General features: G+C 54.5%; 1 protein-coding gene across 1 annotated transcript; it reads right to left on the minus strand.

Moving 5' to 3' along the window:
* Nucleotides 1-211: 211 nt before the first annotated feature.
* Gnai2 (G protein subunit alpha i2) lies at nt 212-21,835 on the minus strand. Its single transcript, XM_005074894.4, has 9 exons — nt 21,587-21,835; nt 6,455-6,497; nt 6,093-6,234; nt 5,747-5,907; nt 3,176-3,304; nt 2,514-2,643; nt 2,272-2,425; nt 1,728-1,940; nt 212-1,184 (listed from the first exon to the last, which is right to left on the minus strand). Exons 1-8 carry the CDS (start codon nt 21,702-21,704, stop codon nt 1,750-1,752), a joined length of 1,068 nt encoding a protein of 355 aa, XP_005074951.1. The 5' UTR covers nt 21,705-21,835; the 3' UTR covers nt 212-1,184; nt 1,728-1,749.
* Nucleotides 21,836-23,390: the final 1,555 nt, after the last annotated feature.

The raw sequence follows: 23,390 nt of genomic DNA on the forward strand, positions 1-23,390 counted from the left end.
CTGCAGCTGGGAAGAGTAGGCTGCATAGGCCTAACACGTAAGCTGACCAGTCCAGAGGCGAACTGAAGGGAGCTCTGAGCATGAAGACTGAGCTCTGCCTAGAAAACTGAACGTCCAGGGTCCCACCCCTGGTGAGTCACTAAGGCGTGACCCACCCTCTTCTCGTACAGTTTGACACCTGGGAGAAAAGAACAGCCAGCCGCTCTTGGTGTTTTGTTTCTACATTTTATTATTTCAAATCATGTGAACAATTCCATAAAACATGTGAAAAAAGCAAGGAAGTGTTCAACGCTGAAGGACCCGGGCCTGGGGCGAGGGCTTGAGGGGCCTGGCCCCTCAGCAGGCAGCGGCGGTTCCTAGATTAGCGCTAAGGAGCTACATTTAGGTTAATGGAGCCTGGGCCCAGGGCTTCAGGGCAGGGCCCTCAGTGACATTGGCAGTTGTCTGGAACAGCCCTTGGAATCCAATTCCGAGGAGGGCAGGGCATGGGGGCCGCCCGAAGAGGGATGGGTGTAAACAGGCAGACACACTCAAGGCACAGAATCACTGGGAAAGGACCGGTGGGGGTGGGGTGGGGTGCTGGTCAGGACCTGACAGTTTTAAATAGATTCTCTAAAAAGTTTTCTAGGTTTGCAGTTTTCCTTTTTTTTTTCCTTTCCTTTTTCTTTTTTTCTGTTTTTTTTTTTAAGCTACGAGAATGAGCAGGTGGACTGTGTCTCCAGGAATGGTGGTGTCTCATGCTTCTTGTGCTTTTTCTTTGGGGCCTCCGAGTGGCAGAGGGCAGGGTAGGCAGGAGGCTCCCTGTAAACATTTGGACTTGGGTTAGGGCTGGTGTTGGACAAAGCCGGGGTCTAGGCTGGAGAAGTGGGTGCCCATCTCTCCAGACACAGGCCTTGGGAAACCCTGCATGCGCCCCCTCTCGCCCCAGAACAAGACAACGGTCGGAAAACCAGAAGAGATGCCGTGGAAGGGTGTACCGTGGCCACTCCTGGCACCTTAGACAAGGGTGGGCTGCAAACAGGGAGGCCTGTGGCAACCCCTCCCCCAAGTCTAGAGCCGAGGGAGGGGACAGGGGAGCTGAGAACAGAGAAAAGATGGGAGAAGCCGCTGGGGGACAGGCAGGGAGCATGGCCTTCTTGGCCCCATCTTCCTCAGGGTAGGAGGGAGCAGAGTCGGCGGTGGCCCTGGAGGTGGAGGACAGACAGACACAGCCTGGGTTACTTTGGCTCATCTTCCTGCCTCTCTAGACAACGACCTTCTTCCCCCACATCAGTTGTTACCAGGGACACAGCTGTGCCCAGGGGCCAGCCTCTGTTGCTGGGCTACAGGGTGTGTGTATCAGGGACACTGGCAGTCACTGCATGTACACCAGGGCCAGTGGGGCTAGCCTGGGCCTCGGATTCTCAGGTCTGAGAGACAGATGGCTAAGAACAAGTGTGAAGCTGGTCGCTGAGCGGCCAGGTGTCTTCCTGTCTAGACCAGGCTAACACGACATGCTGGTAAGGAGGCAATTTCTTCCAAGGACACTGCGTAGCCCTCTAGTCTTATTCGGCGGAGAGCCAGGTCCTTCCATTTCCTTCCCTTATCCTCTGGTCCCTACTGGCCTGCCCGCCCTTGCTCCTTCAGGCTGACTACTTCCAAAGAACCTCCCATAAGTCCCCAGTCCCCCCTGAACTCAAGGGTTTCGCCGTGTTGTTTTCCAGCACCTGCCTTGCCTCCTGACTCACCATCCTGCCAGGCTGCTGCCCCTCAGAAGAGGCCACAGTCCTTCAGGTTGTTCTTGATGATGACATCAGTGACGGCATCAAACACAAACTGCACGTTCTTGGTGTCGGTGGCGCACGTGAAGTGTGTGTATATCTCCTTGGTGTCTTTGCGTTTATTCAGGTCCTCAAACTTGCTCTGGATATAGCTGGCTGCCTCATCATACTTGTTGGCCCCTAAGAAAGAGAAATGAAGACTCCTATGTGCTGAAGGCAAGTGAGTTTTTCCCTGCGTGTACAGGAGGGATCTGTGAACATGACAGACAAGCGTATGTGTGCACAGCATGTTCGTGTGTAAGTTCACAAGGGCACATGCTCACAAGTAGAGGCCTGCGTGTGGTAACAAGCCTCCTGTGTGCAGACGGTACACGTTACTGAATGAGCTACCATAAATGCTGTGTTTTTTCCTTCTGTCCAGATGGGGGCATCCATGGGCCACCAGGTCCCCAACGGTACCTCCTGGGAGGGCCACCACCCCACCTGTGGGACAGTCTTCACAGAGCCCCACCTGTGTACTCGGGGAAACAGATGGTCAGAGGGCTCTGTGTGATCTTCTCTTCGAACAGGTCCTTCTTGTTGAGGAAGAGGATAATGGAGGTGTCTGTGAACCACTTGTTGTTACAGATGCTGTCAAACAGCTTCATGCTCTCGTGCATTCGGTTCTAAGGAAAGGACACGGAGTTGGAACTGGAACTCGCTTCTCCCCCTGCCAGGCTCTGTCCCCACCACAGGGCTCTCTCGGTCTCTTACCATCTCCTCATCCTCAGCCAGCACCAGGTCATAGGCGCTCAAGGCCACACAGAAGATGATGGCGGTGACACCTTCAAAGCAGTGGATCCACTTTTTCCGCTCAGATCGCTGGCCACCGACATCAAACATCCTGTGGACATTGGGTCAGCTTAGCTCCAGGGACAGAGCCCAGGGGAGGCGTTCTTGCATTTCACAGGCTACCAGGCCGAGCACAGAGACCAAAGGGGGACAGGTGCCATCATGGCATCATCCACACTCACTCACCACAACCAGGATATGGTCAGATAGGCTGGAGCCACAGGGCACAGGGGCAGGAGAGACTATTAGGAGGAGGCTGACTACTGATAAGCTAGGTGGTGAGAGCCGGGCGTTGGTGGCACACGCCTTTAATCCCAGCACTCGGGAGGCAGAGGCCAGGTGGATCTCTGTGAGTTCAAGGCCAGCCTGGTCTACAAAGTGAGTTCCAGAACAGTCTCCAAAGCTACAGAGAGACCCTGTCTCGGACCCCCCCCAAAAAAAAACACAAACAAAAAAACTAGGTGGTGAAATGTACGGACACGCTTTCCCAACACAGGCCTGAGGACCCTGGGAGGGAATCATGCCCAGTGGCTCCTCGAGCAGCTAGCAAGAGTTGCCCCAGGCCTGTCCATACACCCACTCACTTGAAGTGTAAGTCCTTGAAGGTGAAGTGTGTTTCCACAATGCCCGTGGTTTTCACACGGGTCCGCAGCACATCCTGCTGTGTAGGGATGTAGTCGCTCTGTGCAATGCGCTCCAGGTCATTCAGGTAACTACAGGGAGGGAGCAGAGGGTTAGGCAGGTCAAAGGGAGCACCCTGACCCAGACCCCGGACAGACCAGACCCTGCTTCTTTCTCATCTTCTCCCTTCTTCCTCACCCACCCTCTACTCCAGGCAGGGCCTAGTCTCAAGCCCACAATCCTCCTCGCCTCAGCGCCGGGTGCTGAGATCACAGGTGTGCGCCACTGTGCCTGCCATTCTCGCATCTTTAACCCTTGCCTGCTTCACAATTGTTAGTGAAACAAACGCGGACTCAGTTCCCTCATTTCCCATCTATAGAATGGGACTGAGAGAAGGGTTATGGTTCTGTGACCCTAGCAGTCAGGGTCTCAACTTGACCTGCACCCAATAGGACCCAGAAAGTCGGAACCATAAGTAAAAAGTGGGGGGGGGGGCAAATTAGTTCTCTGGGGAGAGATTCAAGATGCTAATCGGTATAATTAAGGTACCTACTGCAGAGCAACCGGTATGGTCTTTTCATATGGGACTAAACATGTTGGGACCTGCCAGACCCAATGGTCCTTTGCCTAACACCCAATAAAATTTGAGTTGAGATAGGAGCACAGATATGTGCTTGGCAGAGGTCCCTGGGGCTCCTCATCACCAGCTCCTTTAATTAGCATCAATGCCTCTTACGCAGGGTCCAGGGATCAGCTCACTCTGCCTCAATACCCGAGCTCTGCCTTTGGGCTGGGCCCGGGCCCTGAAGTGGCTGCCCTCTGCTGGTCTTTTGTTCTTGGGGCAGGGGTGCTGGGGCCAAGGGGAAATGATCTCACAGAAGCAGGGACAGAACAGAATAACAGGAAGGGCCACGGGGGACCATGACGCGCTTGCTGTGACCTGTATGCCACGCTCCATCCCCTGCAGACAGAGCCCCTAGCCTGGAAGTCTCAAGAGAGGTTCCATACAAGTTTCTCCCTTCTCAACAGGTGGGTTCACCCTAGGGACCCTCTGCTCTACTGTGGATTTTCTGGACTGTGGAGAAGCCCAGTGTACCCATTCTTTTTTATGGGGGAGTTTCGAGACAGGGTTTCTCTGCGGCTTTGGAGGCTGTCCTGGAACTTGCTCTGTAGACCAGGCTAGCCTTGAACTCACAGAGATCCGCCTGCCTCTGCCTCCCGAGTGCTGGGATTAAAGGCGTGTGCCACCACTGCCCGGCCCGGTGTACCCATTGTTTGTACCACTCCATCCCAAAGCCCTCCTTTAAATGATCCTGTCAAAACAGAAAGCACTCTGGCAGAGCAGGGCCTATGGTGACAATTGAACCACAACTCCTAAAACAGCCCCAGGCATGCAGTAGTATCTGGGGAATGAAGACACAGGAAAACAGGAAGTGGGAAGTAGACCGGAGATGCTTCCCCATCCTATGCTCCTTGAGTATTGGGGACGCTGAAGTAGTTTTGACTGTCAACCATTAGGTTAACGGGGTTCACCCCTCCCTGCCTCTATAACCCACAAGCTCAGCTGGTGGCTAAGCCCGTGATTTCAGGGCGAGGCAGTGCTGAAGCCTGGAAGCCTCTACAGATTTGGCTAAGATCCCGAAACTACTAGGGGGGTGGGGGATGACACAAGGGCAGTTAGGCCATGCAAGGAGGACAGAGGAAGCCTATTCATGTGACTGAACCAGGACTTGGGAGCCCTGGCCAGGCAGACCGTCTCCTGCCTATTCTTGTGAGGTCTAACCCTGTTGACTTGGCTCGGGATTGGATGGACAGGAGGGACCTGGAGGGGTGGGGGTGGTGCTGGCTGGCTGAAACAGAAGGAGGGAGACCTCAGCTAGCATTCATCTGGTGACACTGTCCAGTACCTATGGATGTCTCCTACCACATACCAGGATGTCTCAGCAGCACGCCTCAGTCCTGACACACGGCTGAGCAGCAGGGGCGTTCAGAACTACGTACTGGCCTAAAGGATCCAAGCCTGTGGGTCTCTGTGATCCTCCAGCTGAGTCCTAGCCTTGGCTTGGATCCAGAAAAGCAAGGTCCAGGCACTCGCTTGTACAAACATCTGTCACATCAAAGACACCTCTTCTTCCTCTGTGAGCCTGAACTATTGAGTTTGCATTTGCCATGCCCCTGCCTCAAACCCCCTTCCACTCCCTTTCCTACCGCTGGCTCAGTTCTGCAGAGGCCGTCCCTCCTCTGGGCTTCCCCCCAACGGTACTGACACCTTCAGCTGTCATTGCTTAAGGACCTGTCTTTTCCACTCATCACTGTGTCCCTGACGCTTTGCACAGAGCAGGTGGCAGCAAATGTTCTTCGGGACAGATAAGCTAAAGTAGCCTGAAAGCCACCGTGGCTGTCATCCCGCCAGGCCTTTAGATACTATGCTATCCCAGCGCTCCCGCCCAACCCACCACCACAGCCTCCGCGGACAGTCATCAGCTTTAGCACCCTGGGACCCCTTCCCATGCCTGGTCCCTTGCAGTACTTACTAAGCGGCCGAGTCATTAAGCTGGTATTCCCGTGAGCGACCAAAGCAGGCTTGCACACCATGGTCAGCCCAGAGCCTCCGGATGACGCCGGACAGATCCTCGGGCAGCATCCCTTGTTCCTCAGCAGCACAGGACAGTGCAAACAGCTGCCTGGCATCATCCTGGGCCCGGAAAAGGAGGCCAGTCAGCCAAGTAAGGAGTGTACACCCCTTTCCTGACGATTAGAGGGAAGGAACTCTCCCAGAACAGGGCCCAGGGTGGAGTACCCTCAGGTTCCCCAGGACAAGACTTGCCCTGAAGGCTTCTGGGAGACAGGTAGAGGGGAAGAGCAGGGGAGTGCACATACCGCACGCTGGGGGTCGGCAAAGTCAATCTGCAGGTTGCCCATGGCCTTGACGATGGCCATGATAGACTGCATGGTGTTGCTGTAGACAACGGCACGATACTGCCGGCATTCCTCCTCTGAGTACCCATCTTCATGGATGATCCTGAGGAGGAGGTCGAGAGTTATGGGTCACGAACCACAAGAGATCACATGGCTGCCAGGGACTACTGGGGACTGCAGGGATCTGCTCCAAAGACGGAACGAACCCTTGGCCCACAAAGCCAGTTTATATAAGAAGCTATGAGGCAAATGCAGAGCAAGCAGAGACAGCACAGGATGAGGTGAAGACGATCCAAGTTTGGGGACTCCTGCACACCACTTACTTCATCTGCTTGACGATGGTGCTCTTCCCCGATTCCCCAGCACCTGGAACAGAGAGTACAGATGTCAGGAACAGGCCCGCAGGGCTCTGTAAGCAGACAAACGGCCCAGCTGCCATTAGCCCTGAGGGCACTTCTCACCTTCCACACATTGGTGGCATAGTAAGATGGAGGTGTAGCCAGCAGGGGCCATAGTGGCTAAGGAAACCTATATAACATCTGCCCCGTGGCGGGCTCCTGCAGGCCTCTGTCCCTAAGCACCTCTGCCCTGCATGAGTTCAGGGATTTGGCTAAAGACTTAGGTCCACATTCTCTGTTCTCACATATGCTGGCTTGCTACTACTCTGCACTCCAGGCAGGGCTGGCTGGAAGGTACCCTGGATATTGCAAAAAACAAAAGAAACAAACAAACAAATAAAAAAAAAACCAAAACCAAAAAACTGGCAGGAACCCCTCCTCTCCCAAACCCTGAGATTTAGCTGCTAAGCAATCTACAAGAGCCACAAAGTCACATTCCTGTCCTCTGGATATGGCCCAAGGCCCAGCCCTCTGTTTCTAGACCAGCTCTGTCCCAAACAGATGGAAAATAGATGCCCCCCCCTTCTGACTCAGGCTTCTCGAGCCCGACAGAGCCTCTGTCCTCATTTCTCCAGGACGGGTTCTGAGGTTTGGTAGCTTCTTCCATGTTTGCCACAGCAACTCCATTACAAGTATCTTTCCTGGTCTCATTTTACAAAGGATATCGAAGTTCAAATGTTACATTCTTGGTGTAGGATCATGCAAACAGCATTCAAGATGGCACCCAATGCCAAGATGAGGCCCCTCCTCCGTCCCAGCCTCTGCCCAGCTTCCCTCTGCTCCTGCCCCTTCACCAGCTGTCACACCTGCACTGTCGGAACCGCCTGCCTCTGGCTTCCCTCAGACTCGGCTTACACTGCTCCCTTTTCTGGGTAAACCTGCCCCGTGTCCCATTGACAGTGGGCCCGGGTCTGTCTCCAAGCAGTTCACGGGGTCCGTGGCAGGGTCTATGGACAGGTGAAACTTGGGAACCCTGTCCTTTCTGTTAGGATCCCTTAAGGACCATCAACTTATAATGAATGGGGCCAACACACTAATAGTGATGCCGCAGTGACATGGCAAAGGCGTGGGGAGTGGGCAAAGTCGTGAGGAGTGGGTAAAGTCGTGAGGAGTGGGCAAAGTCGTGGGGAGTGGGCAAAGGCGTGAGGAGTGGGCAAAGTCGTGGGGAGTGGCCCCTGTATGCCAGATGATAGCTATTGCTTTGTTTCACACGGACCTGGTTGGCTTCAAATTTGTCATGAAGCCACGGATGACCCCAAATTTCTGATCTTCCTACTTGGAATTACAATTGTGTGTCAACTGGCCGAATTTTTTTGTTGTTGTTATTGTCTGGGGTTTTTTTTCTCCCCCTTCCATTATTATTATTTTAAGGCAGGATCTCACTATGTAGCCATGGCTGGCCTCACACTCACAAATACACCTACCTTTGCCTCCTAAGTGCTAAGTTTGGAGGCATGCACCACCACACCCAGTCCTGTTACAGTTTCTATAAGATTTTATATTTTGGGCTAGAGAGATGACTCACTGCTCTCCCAGAGGACCCAGCTTTGGCTCCTAGCACCCACACATCGTGGCTCCCAACTGTAGGTAACATGGTTCCAGGGGCTTTGATGCCTTCTTCTGGCCTCCGTGGGCACCTACACATGGTGCATATAGAGAAACACTCTCACACACAAAACTTTAATAGATCTCTTCTGTTTAAACTTTATGTGTATGGTTGTTTAACTTGCATGTATGTCTACATCACTTATGTGCCTGGTGTCCACAGAGACAGACAAGGCCGCTGGATTTCTTGGAACTACAGTTATAGATGGCTGTGAGCTATCATGTGGGCACTGGGACTGAACCTGGGTCCTTGGGAAGAGCAGCCAGTGCCCCTAACTGCTGAGTCATTGTTCCAGCCTCCAATTATTATTTTAAACTATGTGTATGAGTATGTGCATGTCAGTGCAGGTCCCCACAGAGGCTTCCAGATCCACTAAAGCTAGAGCTAAAAGTGGTTATGAGCAACCCAACATGGGTGCTGGGAACCAAATTTGGGTTCTCTACAAGAACAAGTACTCTTAACCACATTTAAAAAATGTGTGTGCACAGGGCGGTGGTGGCGCACGCCTTTAATCCCAGCACTTGGGAGGCAGAGTCAGGCAGATCTCTGTGAGTTCGAGACCAGCCTGGTCTACAAGAGCTAGTTCTAGGACAGCCTCCAAAACCACAGAGAAACCTTGTCTCAACCCTCCCCAAAACCTCAAAAAATAAAAAATGTGTGTGTGTGTGTGCGAGCGCGCCCATTCAAGTTGCAATTGCCAGTCCTTTTCTCCCACTACATAGATCTCAGGCATGAAACATAAGTTGCCCAGCTTGGTGGCATTGTCACTGGCTGAGCCATCTCACCAGCCTCGTTAACCAGGTGTTTTGTTCTGTGTGTGTGTGGTTTTTTTTTTAAAGATTTATTTACTAGCCGGGCGTTGGTGGCGCACGCCTTTAATTCCAGCACTCCGGAGGCAGAGGCAGGCGGATCTCTGTGAGTTCGAGGCCAGCCTGGTCTACAGAGCGAGTTCCAGGACAGCCCCCAAAGCCACAGAGAAACCCTGTCTCGAAAAACCAAAAAAAAAAAAGATTTATTTACTATGTATATAGCGTTCTGCCCGCATGTATCCCTGCAGGCCAGCAGAGGGCACCAGATCTCATTATGGATGGTTGTGAGTCACCATGTGGTTGCTTGGGATTGAACTCAGGTCCTCTGGAAGAGCAGTCAGTGGTCTTAAACTCTGAGCCATCTGTCAAGTCCTTGTTTTGTGTTTTAACCTTACAATTTTATTTTTGTATTTGTGTATATATTTGTGTGTCTGGGGTAGGTACGTGCACATGCATGCAGGTACCCACAGAGGCCAGAAGAAGGCAATAGATCCTTTAGAGCTAAAGTTACAAGCAACTGTGAACTACCTGATGTGTGTGTGCTGGGAATTGGACTCAGGTCCTCTGCAAGAGCAAGAAGCTGGTGCTGAGCCATCTTTCCAGCCAAGCCACACCCAGCTTAAGTGGTGCTAGGTTGAACTGAACCCAGGGCTCCATGCAAACTTGGTAAGCATTCCACCTATTGTATTTACCCGATACTTTTATCTTCACAGCAAACCTCAGGTAGGTTCTATTCTTACTTCCATCTCTAAGGAAACTGAGGCACACATTGTGGTATAGTTAGCCCTATGTGCCTGGCTCTGCACATAGTTCCTTCTGGAAATCCTACTTGCCCAGGCCCAGCTGTCCTTGTCACTGTGTTCTTTTACGAGAGTGGGTCTGGGTACATCCGCAATCCAGCAGCTGCTCTGAGAGGAAAGGTCTGAGTTCTTACAAACGTCACCAGGTTCCTATAATCACTGAGCATCCAACTGTCTCAAGCCTGCTTCCCAGGATCGTGTGGAAACTAATATGGCACAAACCTTCGGGCCTTGGAATAGTGTTCTTCCTAGCTTTTAGCCCTGGGCACTAGGGGTACCAGGCTTGGCATACTACCTGGGTATAAGCTATGGTCATTCCACCAAACAGGGCTGTGCCCAGCAGTGGAAAGAGGCTCCTTCACATTCTACGAGTCCAGAGGGGTGTTCAGAAGGCCTGCAGAGCCTGCCCGCACTACCCAACCATTGCCCATACTACTGACCCACAGGGCCTCAGTATCTGCCAAGAGAAGAAAGGGCACAGTGGCCACCTAGCTAGCCTTCCCACTTGCTCCCACAGAGCAAAGGGCAGGGATCCATCTTGCAGCAGAGGATGAACCAGTTTCAGCCAGGATTGAGGCCTCATTCAGGGAGCAGAGGTTACAGATGTGAAAACGTGGGTGGGTCAGGTGGGTCATACTGTCCAGACAACAGGAATGGGTCACCGAATAGACTCCAGGACAGGTGGGAAGGGTAATGGCGGCTGATGTTCATGACACAGGAGACCTCAAGTGAAGTTTGTCCCCTCTTAACGGACCTTGGAACTCCTGGCTATGTCTTTTGAGCACTCTCTCTGGAGGAATTGTGGGCCACCTATGACACTGCCCAGTGCCAGGGATGATGTCACAAACTTGCTTTGCATTTGATTTCCCTAGCAAAGCTACAGACACCAAGAGAGCCACACCTGAGCACGCAGGCCAGGAACCAGGGTCAGAGACTTCTTACCTCAGCCAGCTGAAGACCTACTGCCACACCGCCCTAATGCCTCAGTTTCCCTTTCTCAGGCCTCTCAAATTCTGAGTTAGGGCATTGTCTGTATCTATCAGGGGTCCCTGCAAGCACAGCCCCCCTTTTGGCAGGTAGATAAAACAAGGTTATGGAGCTTCCATCCCTGGGAGTCAGGGAGGTCCCTCTGTCCTTACAGCAGCTGTGATTCAGGCAGGAAGTAGTGAGAGAAGGACAAGGGTGTGGTGCTGGCAGCCAAGCAGGAAGTAGGGACACATCAGGGCAGAGTCGGGGAGGAGTTGGAAGCAGGTCACCCAGTGAAAGGTGTGTGGTGAGGACCTTGGCTTTCACACAGACTTGGCGTTCCAGGAGCTGTAAGGCCACAGCATCATCCTTCGCTGTCCCCATGACCACTTCTTCCATCTAGCCCGCAGTTGCTCGTACTCACTGCCCGTCCTGTGACCACCGCGGGGAGAGCTGCCCTACAGACCCTGGATTGATGCAGAGGCGCTGAAGGGGAACCCTGCTCGACAGACAGGGGCAGGTGCCTGCCTCTCCCGCCCCCACCAGGAGCTCCATCCCCAGCTGGATGAGGCCAGAGGGGACCCACAGAGGTTCCCTAGGGTGGCTGGGACATTCCCACTAGGCTACACCTCTTCCCACCAGGGAAAACACCTCTGCGTCTTCTGCCCTGAGTCTGGCTGCTGGGCCCACTGCAGGAGGTCAGTGATCTCAGAGGCTGCTCTACATAGAACATCTGCTTCTACATGGAGCACTGAGCTCCTGTGGAGAGAACAGACTGGATGTAGAGGGTACCACTCCATCTGCCTGGCAAGACCGACAAAGCCTTACCACAGATGGCCTGTAAGTTCAAACACTCGACGTTCATCTAGGCCCCAGCATCTGAGACTCTGCTACGCATCCCTTGGACCCTCTACCTCCTACGTTAGGTTTGATCTGCTGGGACGCTGGGACCTGCTGTCGTCCTTTCTAGCCTTAAGCACCAGCTGGTCTACATTTTACTTTTGGATCTTCCACCCCAGGGGCAGAGGGGGGGGGAATCTAGATCTACACCACCCCGGGCGCCCACACTGACCCTTCCTGAGATTTCCATTAGTTTCAGCTCTTTCTGGGGTCTCTGGCACCTCATCGATAAAATGGAATAATGCATTTTCTTCCTCCTCCTCTTTTTTTTTTTTTTTGAGTCAGGGTTTCTCTGTGTAACAGCCCTGGCTATCCTGGAACTCACTTTGTAGACCAAGCTGACCTTGTACTCAGAGATCCGCCTGCCTCTGCCTCTCAAAAGCTGGCACTAAAGACATGCGCCACCATGCCCAGCCATGTGTTATTGTCTTCTAACAGGAGAGGGGTGAGATCTGAATGCAAAGCTCCTCTTAATGCACCTCACTCGAGGTGCAGATAAAAGTTATCGCTGGGGCTGGAGAGACGGCTCAGCAATTAAAAGCACTGGCTGCTCCTCCTCTCACCCTGGTTTGACTGCCAGCATCTACATGGCAGCTCACAGCCATCAATAACCACAATTCTAGGACACGTGATGCCCTCTTCTGAGAGCCTATGCAGGTACCAGACAAGCATGTAGTACACAGACACACATGTAGGCAAACACACACACACACACTTAAAAATAAGAGTAGTAATAACTAAACAATTAAAAAATGCATTATATGAAAGTCTCCAAGAATTAAAAAATACGGTTTTGGATAGTTTAATAAGTAAATAAATGCATATGTATATATAGGTTTGTTTTTGTGAGAAAGGGTTGGTTCCTCCGTGTAACAGACCTGGATGTTCTTGAACTCACAGAGCTCCACCTGCCTCTTTCTCCCAAGTGCTGGGAACAGTATGCACCATGACACCCGGTAATAAACAGTAAAGATTATGTCTGTGTGAGGGTGTCAGATCTGCTGGAACTGGAATTACAGACAGTTGTGAGCTGCCATGTGGGTGCTGGGAATTGAACCAGGGTCCTTTAGAAGAGCAGAAAATGCTCTTAACCGCTGAGCCCCTCTCAAACCCACAAAAAAAATATTTTTAAAAAAGTTGTTACTAGCATCTGGACACAGTGGTACCATGTCTGTAATCCCAGCACCCAGAAGGGGTGGGAAAGCAGATGGTGAGTTCAAAGTAAACCTTGGTTACCTAGTGAGACTCTTACCAGGAGGAAGGAAGCTAATTGTTGCTATTTTCCTATTTGATGGAAGAGTATAGATTTCTCCAAACATCACTTCCTATAGCGCACAATGACCAGCAGCGCTGGTCACAGTGACACAGTACTACAGTTATCTCATTTGAAGTGGAGTTTCTGAAGACTCAGAGAAAAGGCTAACACAGGGTAGGGAGAGCGCCCGGCTGAGAGGACCTAGGACAGGAACGAGAACTCGCTCACTCCCGCTGGGGGCGCCAGGGACTTGCACACAGCGCCTTCTTCTTGCCCAGAAGTCTCCCAGCTACCACCACCGCCTCCACACACCCAAGAGGGCCTGAAGAAGGCCTCCCGGGAGGCAGCTCCTGAGCTGGTGGGCTCCCCTGGAATTCACGGGCTAAGGGGAATAGGCAGCTGACGTGGCAGCCGGAGGGCAGAGATTCTCGTAAGTAGCTGGGACCACAGGGTAGGCTTGGGCAGCAGCCCAGCTCAAAGCCACAGCACCAGGCACACCCGTTCCGCCCCAATCCCAGTGGGTCACGGTGGAGATGATCTTGAGCCCTGGGATGGCCACCCTAAGGTAGCCCCCCGGCTACTCAAGTGCCACATCTTCAGGGCTGTGCCGCCTCTACCATTCCCGATCCTATCTATCACCTCCCTGCCCCAGGGCCCAGGGTCCCCGGCTCAGCTACCACCAGGGGGAGCCCAGCAGCCAGAGACAAAGCAGAGGTGGTGGGGGCTGGGCAGCGCGCGGAATGTTTTGTTTCAGCAAAGCAACCTCCCCAGCTTGGGGTGGCTGGGGGAGGTGCCAAGACCCTCGGCTACAGCCTCCTCCCAGGGAAGCCCCCAGCCAGCTTCAGAGTCTGAATACAGCGGAACAATGGAACAGGAGGGAAGAAAGGAGGGGAGGGCCCAGCCAGACAAAGGCTCTAAACCCCACCCCAGGTCTCTCTTCCTTCCTCCAGGTGCTGTGCCTTGACCCCCTTAAGCCCTCCAAGGCGGCTCAACACAGCCTCTCACTGCGGGGAGAAGGAGACGACGAGGAGGCGGGGTTTTGGAAGGATCCAGTAACACTTCCAGAGTCTTCGCACCCACCGCTCCAACAAATCAGTGACCCCATGCCTCCTCAGGCTGTAAGTCTTACCTGTAAGAGCCTGGAGACACTGACAAGCCCCAGGTCATTGTCACATCTCCCCTCCTACGTTTTTTAGGACTCCTTTGGCTACTTCAAGTCCCTGAAAAAAACGGCTGCCTCTTCAGAGTTACTGTGGTAGGCCCTTGGTGAGTGAGAGGCCTGCAGCCTGGGCCTCAGTGTCCCTATCTGTGGAATGTACCCCTCATGGCAATGTGCCAAGCCCAAGGCCTGCCTGAGCAGCTTTCCTATGGTTTTGCGGCTCCAAACTGCCTTGGGCCCAACTCAAGCCAGCAGTGGTCCAAGCAGGCCCAAGTCCCAGCACTAAGCACAGCGTGAGGTCACACAAGAGGAGTGTGGGGATCGGTCCTTTAGTACCCAGGCCTCAGCGGTGAGGAGAAACATGGTCTAAGCTTTCCGGCACAACCTCCTAGCCAAGAGGGCCTGTTGTGACACACAACACAGCAGACTCCCTTGGAACCTCCATGGGGAGGATAACCTCTGCCGAGCCACAGACCCGAGACCAGGAGGCCAAGAGGCACGAGCATCTGGAGCAACGGCTACCAGCCTTCAGGCAGTCACACACAGTCACCACACAGCACCATCCACACCGAAGCCACCACTGAGCTGATCTTCACGGTAGAAGCCTTCCAGGAACATTCTGCCATTCCACCTGTCCAGCCAATTCCCACGCTAGGTCACCAGCAGAAACTCCAGTGCTTTTCAGCATTCCTCTAGTCCAGTCTACCTCCCTCAGACTGGAGGTTAGAGGAGGAGGAGGAGGAGGAGGCGCAACGCTAAATTACTGAGTACAACACGAGCGTCGTCATAAGGAGCCGGGGCTGGGAGGAAAGGCGGGAAGTGAGACAGGAGTAGCCACACGTGGATGAAGTCACGGGCGCAGGCAGATCTCCGTTTGGGCGGCAAAAAGGTTCAAAGAATCATGGGTCTCACCTTTCAGGGCAAAGGAGGAGTAAGTCTCCTCAGGCAGGATGCCCAAGTACCCCCAGAGCGCATGTGCACCTGTAACAGGCGCGGCAGCACTGGCTTCCCACCTCAACACCAATCCTGGCAGGCGGGCACGGGCACCAAGGCCACAGTGGTTGGGCAGATGCGCGACCGCACGAGTCATACCCCAGCATCTCTGCTTGGATGCCCCCAGTTTCTCCATGGCGTAACGCCTCACAAGAGTCAACAGACTGCACAGAGTCTACCATCAAGTAACGACCAAGGTTCAATTAGAGGCAGCTGCTGTCACTCGCAGAAGGGAAACCGAGGAGGAACAGTGAGGATACCCGGGCGATGGGGGAAATCTTACGCTGGGCTGAAGGCCCCTCACCAACCCCCAGGCAGGGGAAACCCAGGGAGCAAAATATGGGGCTACTACACACCACTTCCAGGCATTCATGTCTGCCCGTAGCTGGCCTTCCTGCTTGGAGGGCAGTGGCCGCTCGGGAATCTCAGAGCGCTTTCGGCCTTCCTGCTGGACCTCCCACTGGTGTCCCTCTCCCAGCCACCACTTCCTGTGGCTACAGGAGGGGCTTAGAATCCTTCTCAGAAGCAGCGCCTCCGACATCCTGCCCCCAGCAGTTGCTGGGATAGGACAAGGACAAGGCCCTAGCCTAGTGACAGGGAGTGTTGGAGGCCGCAGGAACTCACAGGTGAGCCTGGGCAGGTGTGACTCCTCTGGCCCTCCTGCCTGGCAGAGCCGTAGGTGACTCAGGACCCACAGCTCTGCACTACACCAAGCAGCCCTCTGGCCTCTTCCTCTTTCGGGCTCCTCCCCCAGCTGCTTCCTCCTTTTTCTCTGATGTGGACACCATTTCCCTGAGAGGCTCAGCTACATGACTTCTTGTCCCCACTCTTGCCCAGGCACAGTAGGCACTGCCATCAACGCCCTCTGTAGACTCTGCAGCAGTTGGGGTGGGGGAGCGTCCTCCAGGGCGCAAAGACACCTTCTCCCCACCAAGCCTTTGATGTCCCCGCTTTTACTCAAACTGGTCTGACACCCCCTCAGAACCCTGTATGCAAATTCCGGAAGGCCAACCCTGAAGATAGCCCAGCAATCATTGCTCGGTCCTGGAAGGTTATCCTTCCCAAACCACCAAGAGTAGCTTCAGAGCCATGAAGCATCAGCAGGGTGAGGGTGGGGTCGGCTTAGTAAGAACAAGAGCTCTAGGCAAAAGACAGGGTGTGGCTAGACAGAGGAGGCCCCACCCTGACACCTGTAGCTGAGGCAGGGGCTTCCTCAGAGCACCAGATGCCCGGGACACACTAAAGGGTCCAACCCTTGGCTCACCCCAGGGCAGAACATTTTTTTTTTTTTGGTTTTTTGAGACAGGGTTTCTCTGTGGCTTTGGAGGCTGTCCTGGAACTCGCTTGGTAGTCCAGGCTGGTCTCGAACTCACAGAGATCCGCCTGCCTCTGCCTCCCGAGTGCTGGGATTAAAGGCGTGCGCCACCAACGCCCGGCTAGGGCAGAACATTCTTAAACATGACCCGAGAGCTGTGGCCTGGCCACAGTGTACGGACTCTTAGTGAAATCCCGGCTTGAACCTACAGAGCTGAGAAGGTTGCCGAGCCTACGCCCTGGCCCACCAGCCCACTCCTAACTCGGTCACAGCACCAAGGTGAGTGGAGGCCACAGTATTCAGGCTGCAAGTCACACCTCTCATCCTCAGCTGCTGGTAGGGGTGGGGTGCCCCGGTCCCTCAGTGGCTAAAAGCTTTCTGGGTAAACAAAGTTGTTTCCACCATCTTCCTGCCAAGGGAACCAGAGACTTTCAGAAACAACGTGATAGAGACGCAGGCTGCAGGCAGGTTATACAGGACCACAGTGTGGTCCAAGTGTCCCCAAGGACCAGCCGTATCTGGCAGTGCTGTGGGGGCCTGGAGACATCCCCGCAGCCGCAGTTCCTTCTCACTGGACAGACGATTCAATGTTCACCTTGCTTCTCAGATCAGCCCGGGGCCAACCCCACAGGCTTCATAGACCCAGATGAGCCACGACTATGCCCACTCCACACCAGGCAGTCTAGGCTCTGATCTGAAAACAGTGGGTGACTCGCTGCTGCCTGAGAGCTTCTTGTTTGGAAACCTGTGCCCCTCAGCTGGCTGGGCTGCCACCTCCAGCCACAGCAGCAGCTCATTGCCACTAATGACCACCTGTTTGTTCAAAGGACCCACCACCGCCGCCACCACCGCCACCACCACCAGGGATGCCCCTGGCTGAGCTGTCCAGATTCACCAGTTCAGGAATATCCCTTAAAATACCTAGTCTCTACTGACTCCTATCTCTGTCCAGGGTATTGTGCAGTTTTTAAGTTGGCTGTACTGGAGTGATGGGTAGGGCGGAGCCTAGCGGGACGAGGCAAGAAGCAGACAGAGACTAGAAATGGCTTGGACCCCCCACTCCCTCCCAAGCGTGGGAGCTCATCCAGGCTCACCAGGGCAGACAAAGCCTTGCCCTGCCTGGGGGAGGGGTGGGAAGAGACTTTGAGGCCCAGGCAGACCAGCCCCCCATTCAAGTGCTAATGAGCTCCAGCAGGGGAGAAGCCGGTTAGGGGAGGGAAGCTGCCTGTGTACCAGCCCACCTGGCTCGCAGAGCTCTGCCACACCCCCAAGGCTAGGCCCCCAGAGATTAGGCCTTCAGGCCCTAAAACAGTCAGTCACTTCATCCAACTTCAATTCTTCGCAAACCCAGGCCTCCCACTTGCTGTGAACTTCCTGGGGGCAGGGAAGGGAGTTCCCCGGGTCCCCATACTGTACCCAGGCAGCTCTGTCACTGATAGCAGGGGATCCCTCATCTGGTTTGCTTGTTTTTTTAACCCCCAGGTTCTGGGGCACTGTACCTACAACCCCTGAGTTGTACACGACAGGCAGCTCTTGCAGCCAGGATCCTAACTTTTTGTTGTTGTTTGTTTTGTTTGTTTTTCGACAGACAAGGTTTCTTTGTAGCTTTGGAGCCTATCCTGGCACTTGCTCTGTAGACCAGGCAGGCCTGGAACTCACAGAGATCCGCCTGCCTCTGCCTCCTGAGTGCTGGGATTAAAGGCCTAAACACCACCGCCTGGCACAGCCAGTACTTTTAACTGCTGAGCCATCTCTCCAGCCCTAGGATTTTAACTTATATCTACGTGACCCCCTCCCAGGGTGGTCCAGCCGGGGTGTGCCTCCAGCCTCGGGGCAGGAAACACCCACAAGAGTCTTGGGAATCTAAGCCACAACTCCTGTTTCAATGCCTTTGTTGAATTGGTTCTCTCTGCCCTGGTGCCTAGCATTGGCCAACGGTGAGCCATCTCATGGGCCAATGGTGTTCCGTTTTGCAAGCTATCGAGGGACTCCCCCAGAAAGCATCCCTTCAGTCACCATTAGACTAGTCCCATTGCCTAGCTAGTCAGGATCCCAGGCCAGTCCTCCCATCTGTCTCCTGGTTGGTAGCCACAGGATTACATTTTCATTCTCTCATTCTCATATATTGTCTCTCACCCCCAAGGGCTGTGGCCTGTTGCAGGATGTGTTCACACACATACTGAATATGCACCAATACCGTAGGCCTGCCTTTTGCTAGACACGGGCAGGACACAGCTGCAAACTCCCTTCCTTTTCCTTTTGCAAATCCACTGAAGCCTAGCTTTGAGCAGTGTCTGCACTAACAAACCTGGAACACTCTTGGTCAGTGGTCTCCTAATGAGCACCTGTCACCTGCTCACAGGGCACCAAATCACCAAATGGTGACTCGGCGACCTCTACCTACCCACGCCCCCAAACCACGTTTACCAAATGCATCCTTCATTCAACACACAAATGAGAAGGACCTAACTCTGCCTTGTTCCCTCAAGGGCCAAAACCTTGTTCGAGTCAGGACAACAGGAACCCGGGGAGCAAAGGTACCACACCAAGCCTTGGTGGGACTGCAGGGAAGATTCTAGGAGATCTATCCACGGAATATTAAAGAACATCCAAGTAGGGACGACACAAAGTCCCGTGGTGACACGAAACACAGCATCTATACTCTGAGCCTTCCCGAAGCCCACAGTGGATGGAAACTGTTTTTCCTGTCACCAGAGCCCCAGAGTCCACCCGGGCCCAGCTAGTCAGTCAGGTTGCACTGAGGGGCTGCAGGGAGACTGGTATCAGCTTCTCTACTTGCTGCCAGGGGAAACTATCTTGCTAGCGTGTACCACATCTGCCTCTGCCCCGGTGACAGTGACAGGGGAAACTATCTTGCTAGCGTGTACCACATCTGCCTCTGCCCCGGTGACTGTGGCACACTGCTGCAGGGAAGCGGTATGGAGGGAGCCCTGCGGGTGGAGCAGCAGGCGTGGCTCTGGCTGGGAGGGAAGATTGGCACTTGCCCAGCCTGAGTCCCCGTTGCCTGGACAGAGTCTCCGGCTATGCAGAACCGGTGCCCGGAATTCTGAACCTGCGACAGCTGGGATACCATTGTCACCTCCTTCACGAGGAAGTGAATGACTCAAGCCAGGACCCCTTCCCAGGTAGCAATGACTGAGTGGTCATTCTGACTGGGCTGTCATTTCAGGCAGAGCTCTCAGCCCTTGGTAGTACACCCTCTCCAGGGTCTTAGTCTCACGGTGGGTACTCCCCTGACACAAGCCAGGAATTCCATTTTGGAGGAAGGAAAGGCCAGAGGGGCAGGATCCTGGGATAGACGGTCCCATGACGAAGTGTAAAAAAGCCACATTTTATACCACTGGCTATTGCCAGCCTTGTGTAGGAAGGGACACTGGGTCCCTCCTAGACTGTCACAAAAGCTGAGCTGGGCTCAGGATAGAGGAAGCCTTGTGTTACAGAACAGGCCGGGAGTCCTGTGCAACCTCCCCCTTCCCCGGGCTCTCTGGTCCAGACCCACATCTCCTTAGCTACCACAGTAACTAACCCTGGGAGGGGCTGGTAAGGGGCTCCAGGCTGGGCACTGGGAGGCAGCGGTCCCGGAAGTGCCCCCCGTAGGCTCAGCAGCAACGGACATTCCGCCGCCGCCGCGTCGACACCCACTCACTGCTTGCCGCACTCGCAGCAGAGACAGGAAGAGGCAAGCGCCCAACGCAAAGCAGCCCAGGAGGCTGGGCCGCCGCCCCTTCCCGCCCCTTCTCTTCCTCCCCGCGGCAGCAGAGGAGCGGATGCCATTTTGAAACCTCCGGGGCTGTGCCCCCAGGCCGGGTCCGCCGGGACAGTCAACAGATGGATCCATAAAGACATACATGTCGTTTCTCGGCCACAGGCCCGGCAAAAAATGCCAGGCTTTTCATAGCCTGCAGGCCCCACGGCGGCCCTGGGACGGAGGGGCCACACCCCCCCACATACTATCCAGCCGATTGCGCTGCTGCGCTGCAGCTGCTAGGGCCTTCCTCCCCACAATCCAGAGGACCCCATGTTTCCAAGCGAGGCTTCCACAAGCAGCCACTCTGACTCCCAGTGGCAGACTGGACACAACCACCAGGCCCACTGCCTTTGCCAGAGCCTGGCTTGGATGCTTCAGGGTACACGGGGCTACCGGTAGCTGACTCCCACCAAGCCCTCATTCAGCCCGCCCACCACTCGGCATCACAGGATTCCTGCGGGAACCAACAGGTCCACTCGGTACCCTAGGCCCTCTCCCCGGCCTTTCAGCCCCAGTATGAGAACCCGGCACCCGTCAGCAGATCTCTTCAGACACACAGGGGCAGCAATATGTCGGTTGTCTCAACTTCCACTTCCCCTCAATCCCAGCAGCCACCATCTTTCTTGGCCTTGGAAGTGGCTACAACCCTAACTCCTCCATGTTCCCTCGTAGTGCCCAGACTCCCCTGGCCCTGGCCCAGACAAGCCTTGGAAACTAGGAAACACATTCTCAGGGAACGGAACTTCCCACAGATGCTTGAGGCCTGCTGCCGCTTCCCCAATGTGACTCAGTCCAGCCTCTTGGGGAGGGGGGGTCCCGACTCAGCCTAGACCCACTCCAGCCCCTGGTCCCCTCCTCCCTTCAAAGCCCACCTGTCAGGCGAATGTCAGTGTGGGAAGACTTAAAAGGGGCAGGTGACTTGGGGGCTGATGCCTGCGGAGACCTGGCATGGGGGCTCTACAGGGATTCAGGCTGGGGATGACGTGAGAGGAGTCAGTGTCCCCCCAAGAGGTTCTTCAGGGGTCACAGAGCACAGGTGGAGGATAGGGGTCCCAGGGTAAGGCTAGGGGAAGAGGCTGAGGCTTGACAAGGGGCCCAAGGAGTGCTCATGCCAATAGCAATAGAGCAGGTGGAGCTTGAAGGTGGGAACGGAACCAGGAGGGTCCTGAGGGTTTAAGTAAAGCCCCAGAAAGCGTGGAAATACAAGGCGGGGATGAGATCTCTGAGCTGGATAGTAAGGAGGAACAGTCAAGCAAGGTTTGGGGTCTGGGTTTGGGGGTTTAGGGTCTGGGATGAGTTGAGGGTCTGAACTAGAGTCCTGGACGAGGATTAGAAGTCTAGACCAATCTAGAGTTGCCAATCCCAAAGTGTGGTCCTAGGAGCTTCAAGCGCAGGTACAGGCAGTATCCACGCCAGGGAGTTTCAGGTCCCTGTCTGGGGATTAGCGCTAAGAGTCAAGGGTTCCAGAACCGGTCGCTGCCTCACCTAACAGCAGCAACTTCACCTCCCGCGCCGCCTTCTCGCCGTCCTCCCGTAGGTTCTTGTCGATCATCTTCGAGCGCTCGGCCGCCGCCTTGTCCTCGGCGCTCACGGTGCAGCCCATCCTGCCGTCCGCCGGCCCGGCCTGGCCCCCACACGGCCCACGGCCCGGCTCGGCCCCGCCCGACCCACTCCGCTCCCACCGACGGTCCTCTGCGGGAAGCTCTCAGGTCCGCAGTTCCGAGCGACTGCGGGAGGCGCCTTCCCGGCCGCGGCGCACCGACGGCGGGGCGGGCCAGGGGTGGGGCCCGGGCGAACCAAGCCCGAGACTGGACCGGGGCGGGTCTGGAGGTGGAGCCAGAGGAAATTTGGGGGTGGTGATTGGTTAGAGGGCGGAGCAAAGGGAGAAGTTAGGCGCAGTCCAAGCCCGGGCGCAGGCTGAAAGCGGGCCGCTGCTAGGGAAGGCATTAAGGGTAGAGCTAACAGGCTCAGACCTCTGGGCGGGCTGCAGGCGGAGCTCCGCTCCGATTGGGTGCTGAGAGCCTGGGGCTCTGTTTCAAGACTGTTGGACCCGTTGATCTGGTAGCCCAAGGGTCGGGAGTAGCTGCCCTCGGTACAGGCCGAAAAAAAAACTCAGGACTTTGAGTTTTTCTGAATTAAAAGAGTAAGATGGAGGAAGTTTGTCTTCACTTGCTAGAAGTGAACCCATAAACTTGTTTGGGGATCTACTAAACTCGGCCCTGCGGCGGGCAAATGATGCCTTTCTGGATCTTGGTTTTCTTTAAGACAGTTTCTCTTTAAGTTGCACCACGTCAAAAAGCAAAAACGGTTGACTGCTGTCTTTACACCTTTGCCTGGACTATCTTCCTCTGTCATCTTCACCTTACTGCTTTTGCCCAATAGGTTGGGAAACGTTCTCCTTCAGGCTGTAACCCCGGGCTTCAGCCAGGGACCAGTCAAACTGGACTCTAGCAGGAGAGATAGAAGAGAACATTGCCGTGATCTTATAATTTGTTTCATTCTCAGTCAGCCTCTGGAGGCTTCCTCGGTTCCATGTCTCTTCTGGGTAGTGGCAGCAACCCTATGGCTGACCAAAGGTGGGTGTGGAGATGTTTTACATCTTTCTGATGTGTTTTTAAAAAGGAACCCGTGACCCCCAATTTTGATTGGACTTTTGAAGTGTTTTTCCAACCACTATGCTTTAAGATGTTCTGTAGGATCCCGGACCAACGGCTGCTCTCTCTGGAGTGTCCCTGTATCCCAATCAGCTGAATGTCTTCCCTGTGGAGGAGTCATTAGCCTGTAATCATCCAGCGCTTCCCTCAGGGATCTTTCTGCCTGGAGCCAAAGCTTAAGCAGGCCCTGCCCCAGGCATGCATTAAATGGGATGAAAACACATAATGCTATCTATGGAGAGAGATTTGCTGTATAGATCCACCTGTAGGATTTACCTCCAACATGACAGATGCACAGAACACATCGTGAGTATGGGCACACACAGCTGAGCGCAGTCTACAACACACGGATAACACACAAATCCCTCTCCAAGTCAGCCCCTCCCTTGCTGCCTTCCCCTCCCCCCCGTCTGCCCCGCCCTGTGCTACGGAGCTTTGCTACTCTGGCCTCCCTAGCTTGCTCCTAGCAACAGCCAACAGCTCTCTCAGTTGCCAGGCAACTAACGAACATGTCAGCCCCTTGGAGGCCCCACTCTAGGGAGGTGGGCAGCACACAGACCCCAGTCTGTGGAGGTGGAGCAAGAAGACTCGGCCTTCTTCAGGGCCGAGTCAGATCCCGAAGCTCTAGCACCTTT

The sequence above is a fragment of the Mesocricetus auratus genome, unplaced genomic scaffold (genome assembly GCF_017639785.1).
Source record: "Mesocricetus auratus isolate SY011 unplaced genomic scaffold, BCM_Maur_2.0 Super-Scaffold_100691, whole genome shotgun sequence".
In the NCBI taxonomy this organism is placed as follows: Eukaryota; Metazoa; Chordata; class Mammalia; order Rodentia; family Cricetidae; genus Mesocricetus; species Mesocricetus auratus.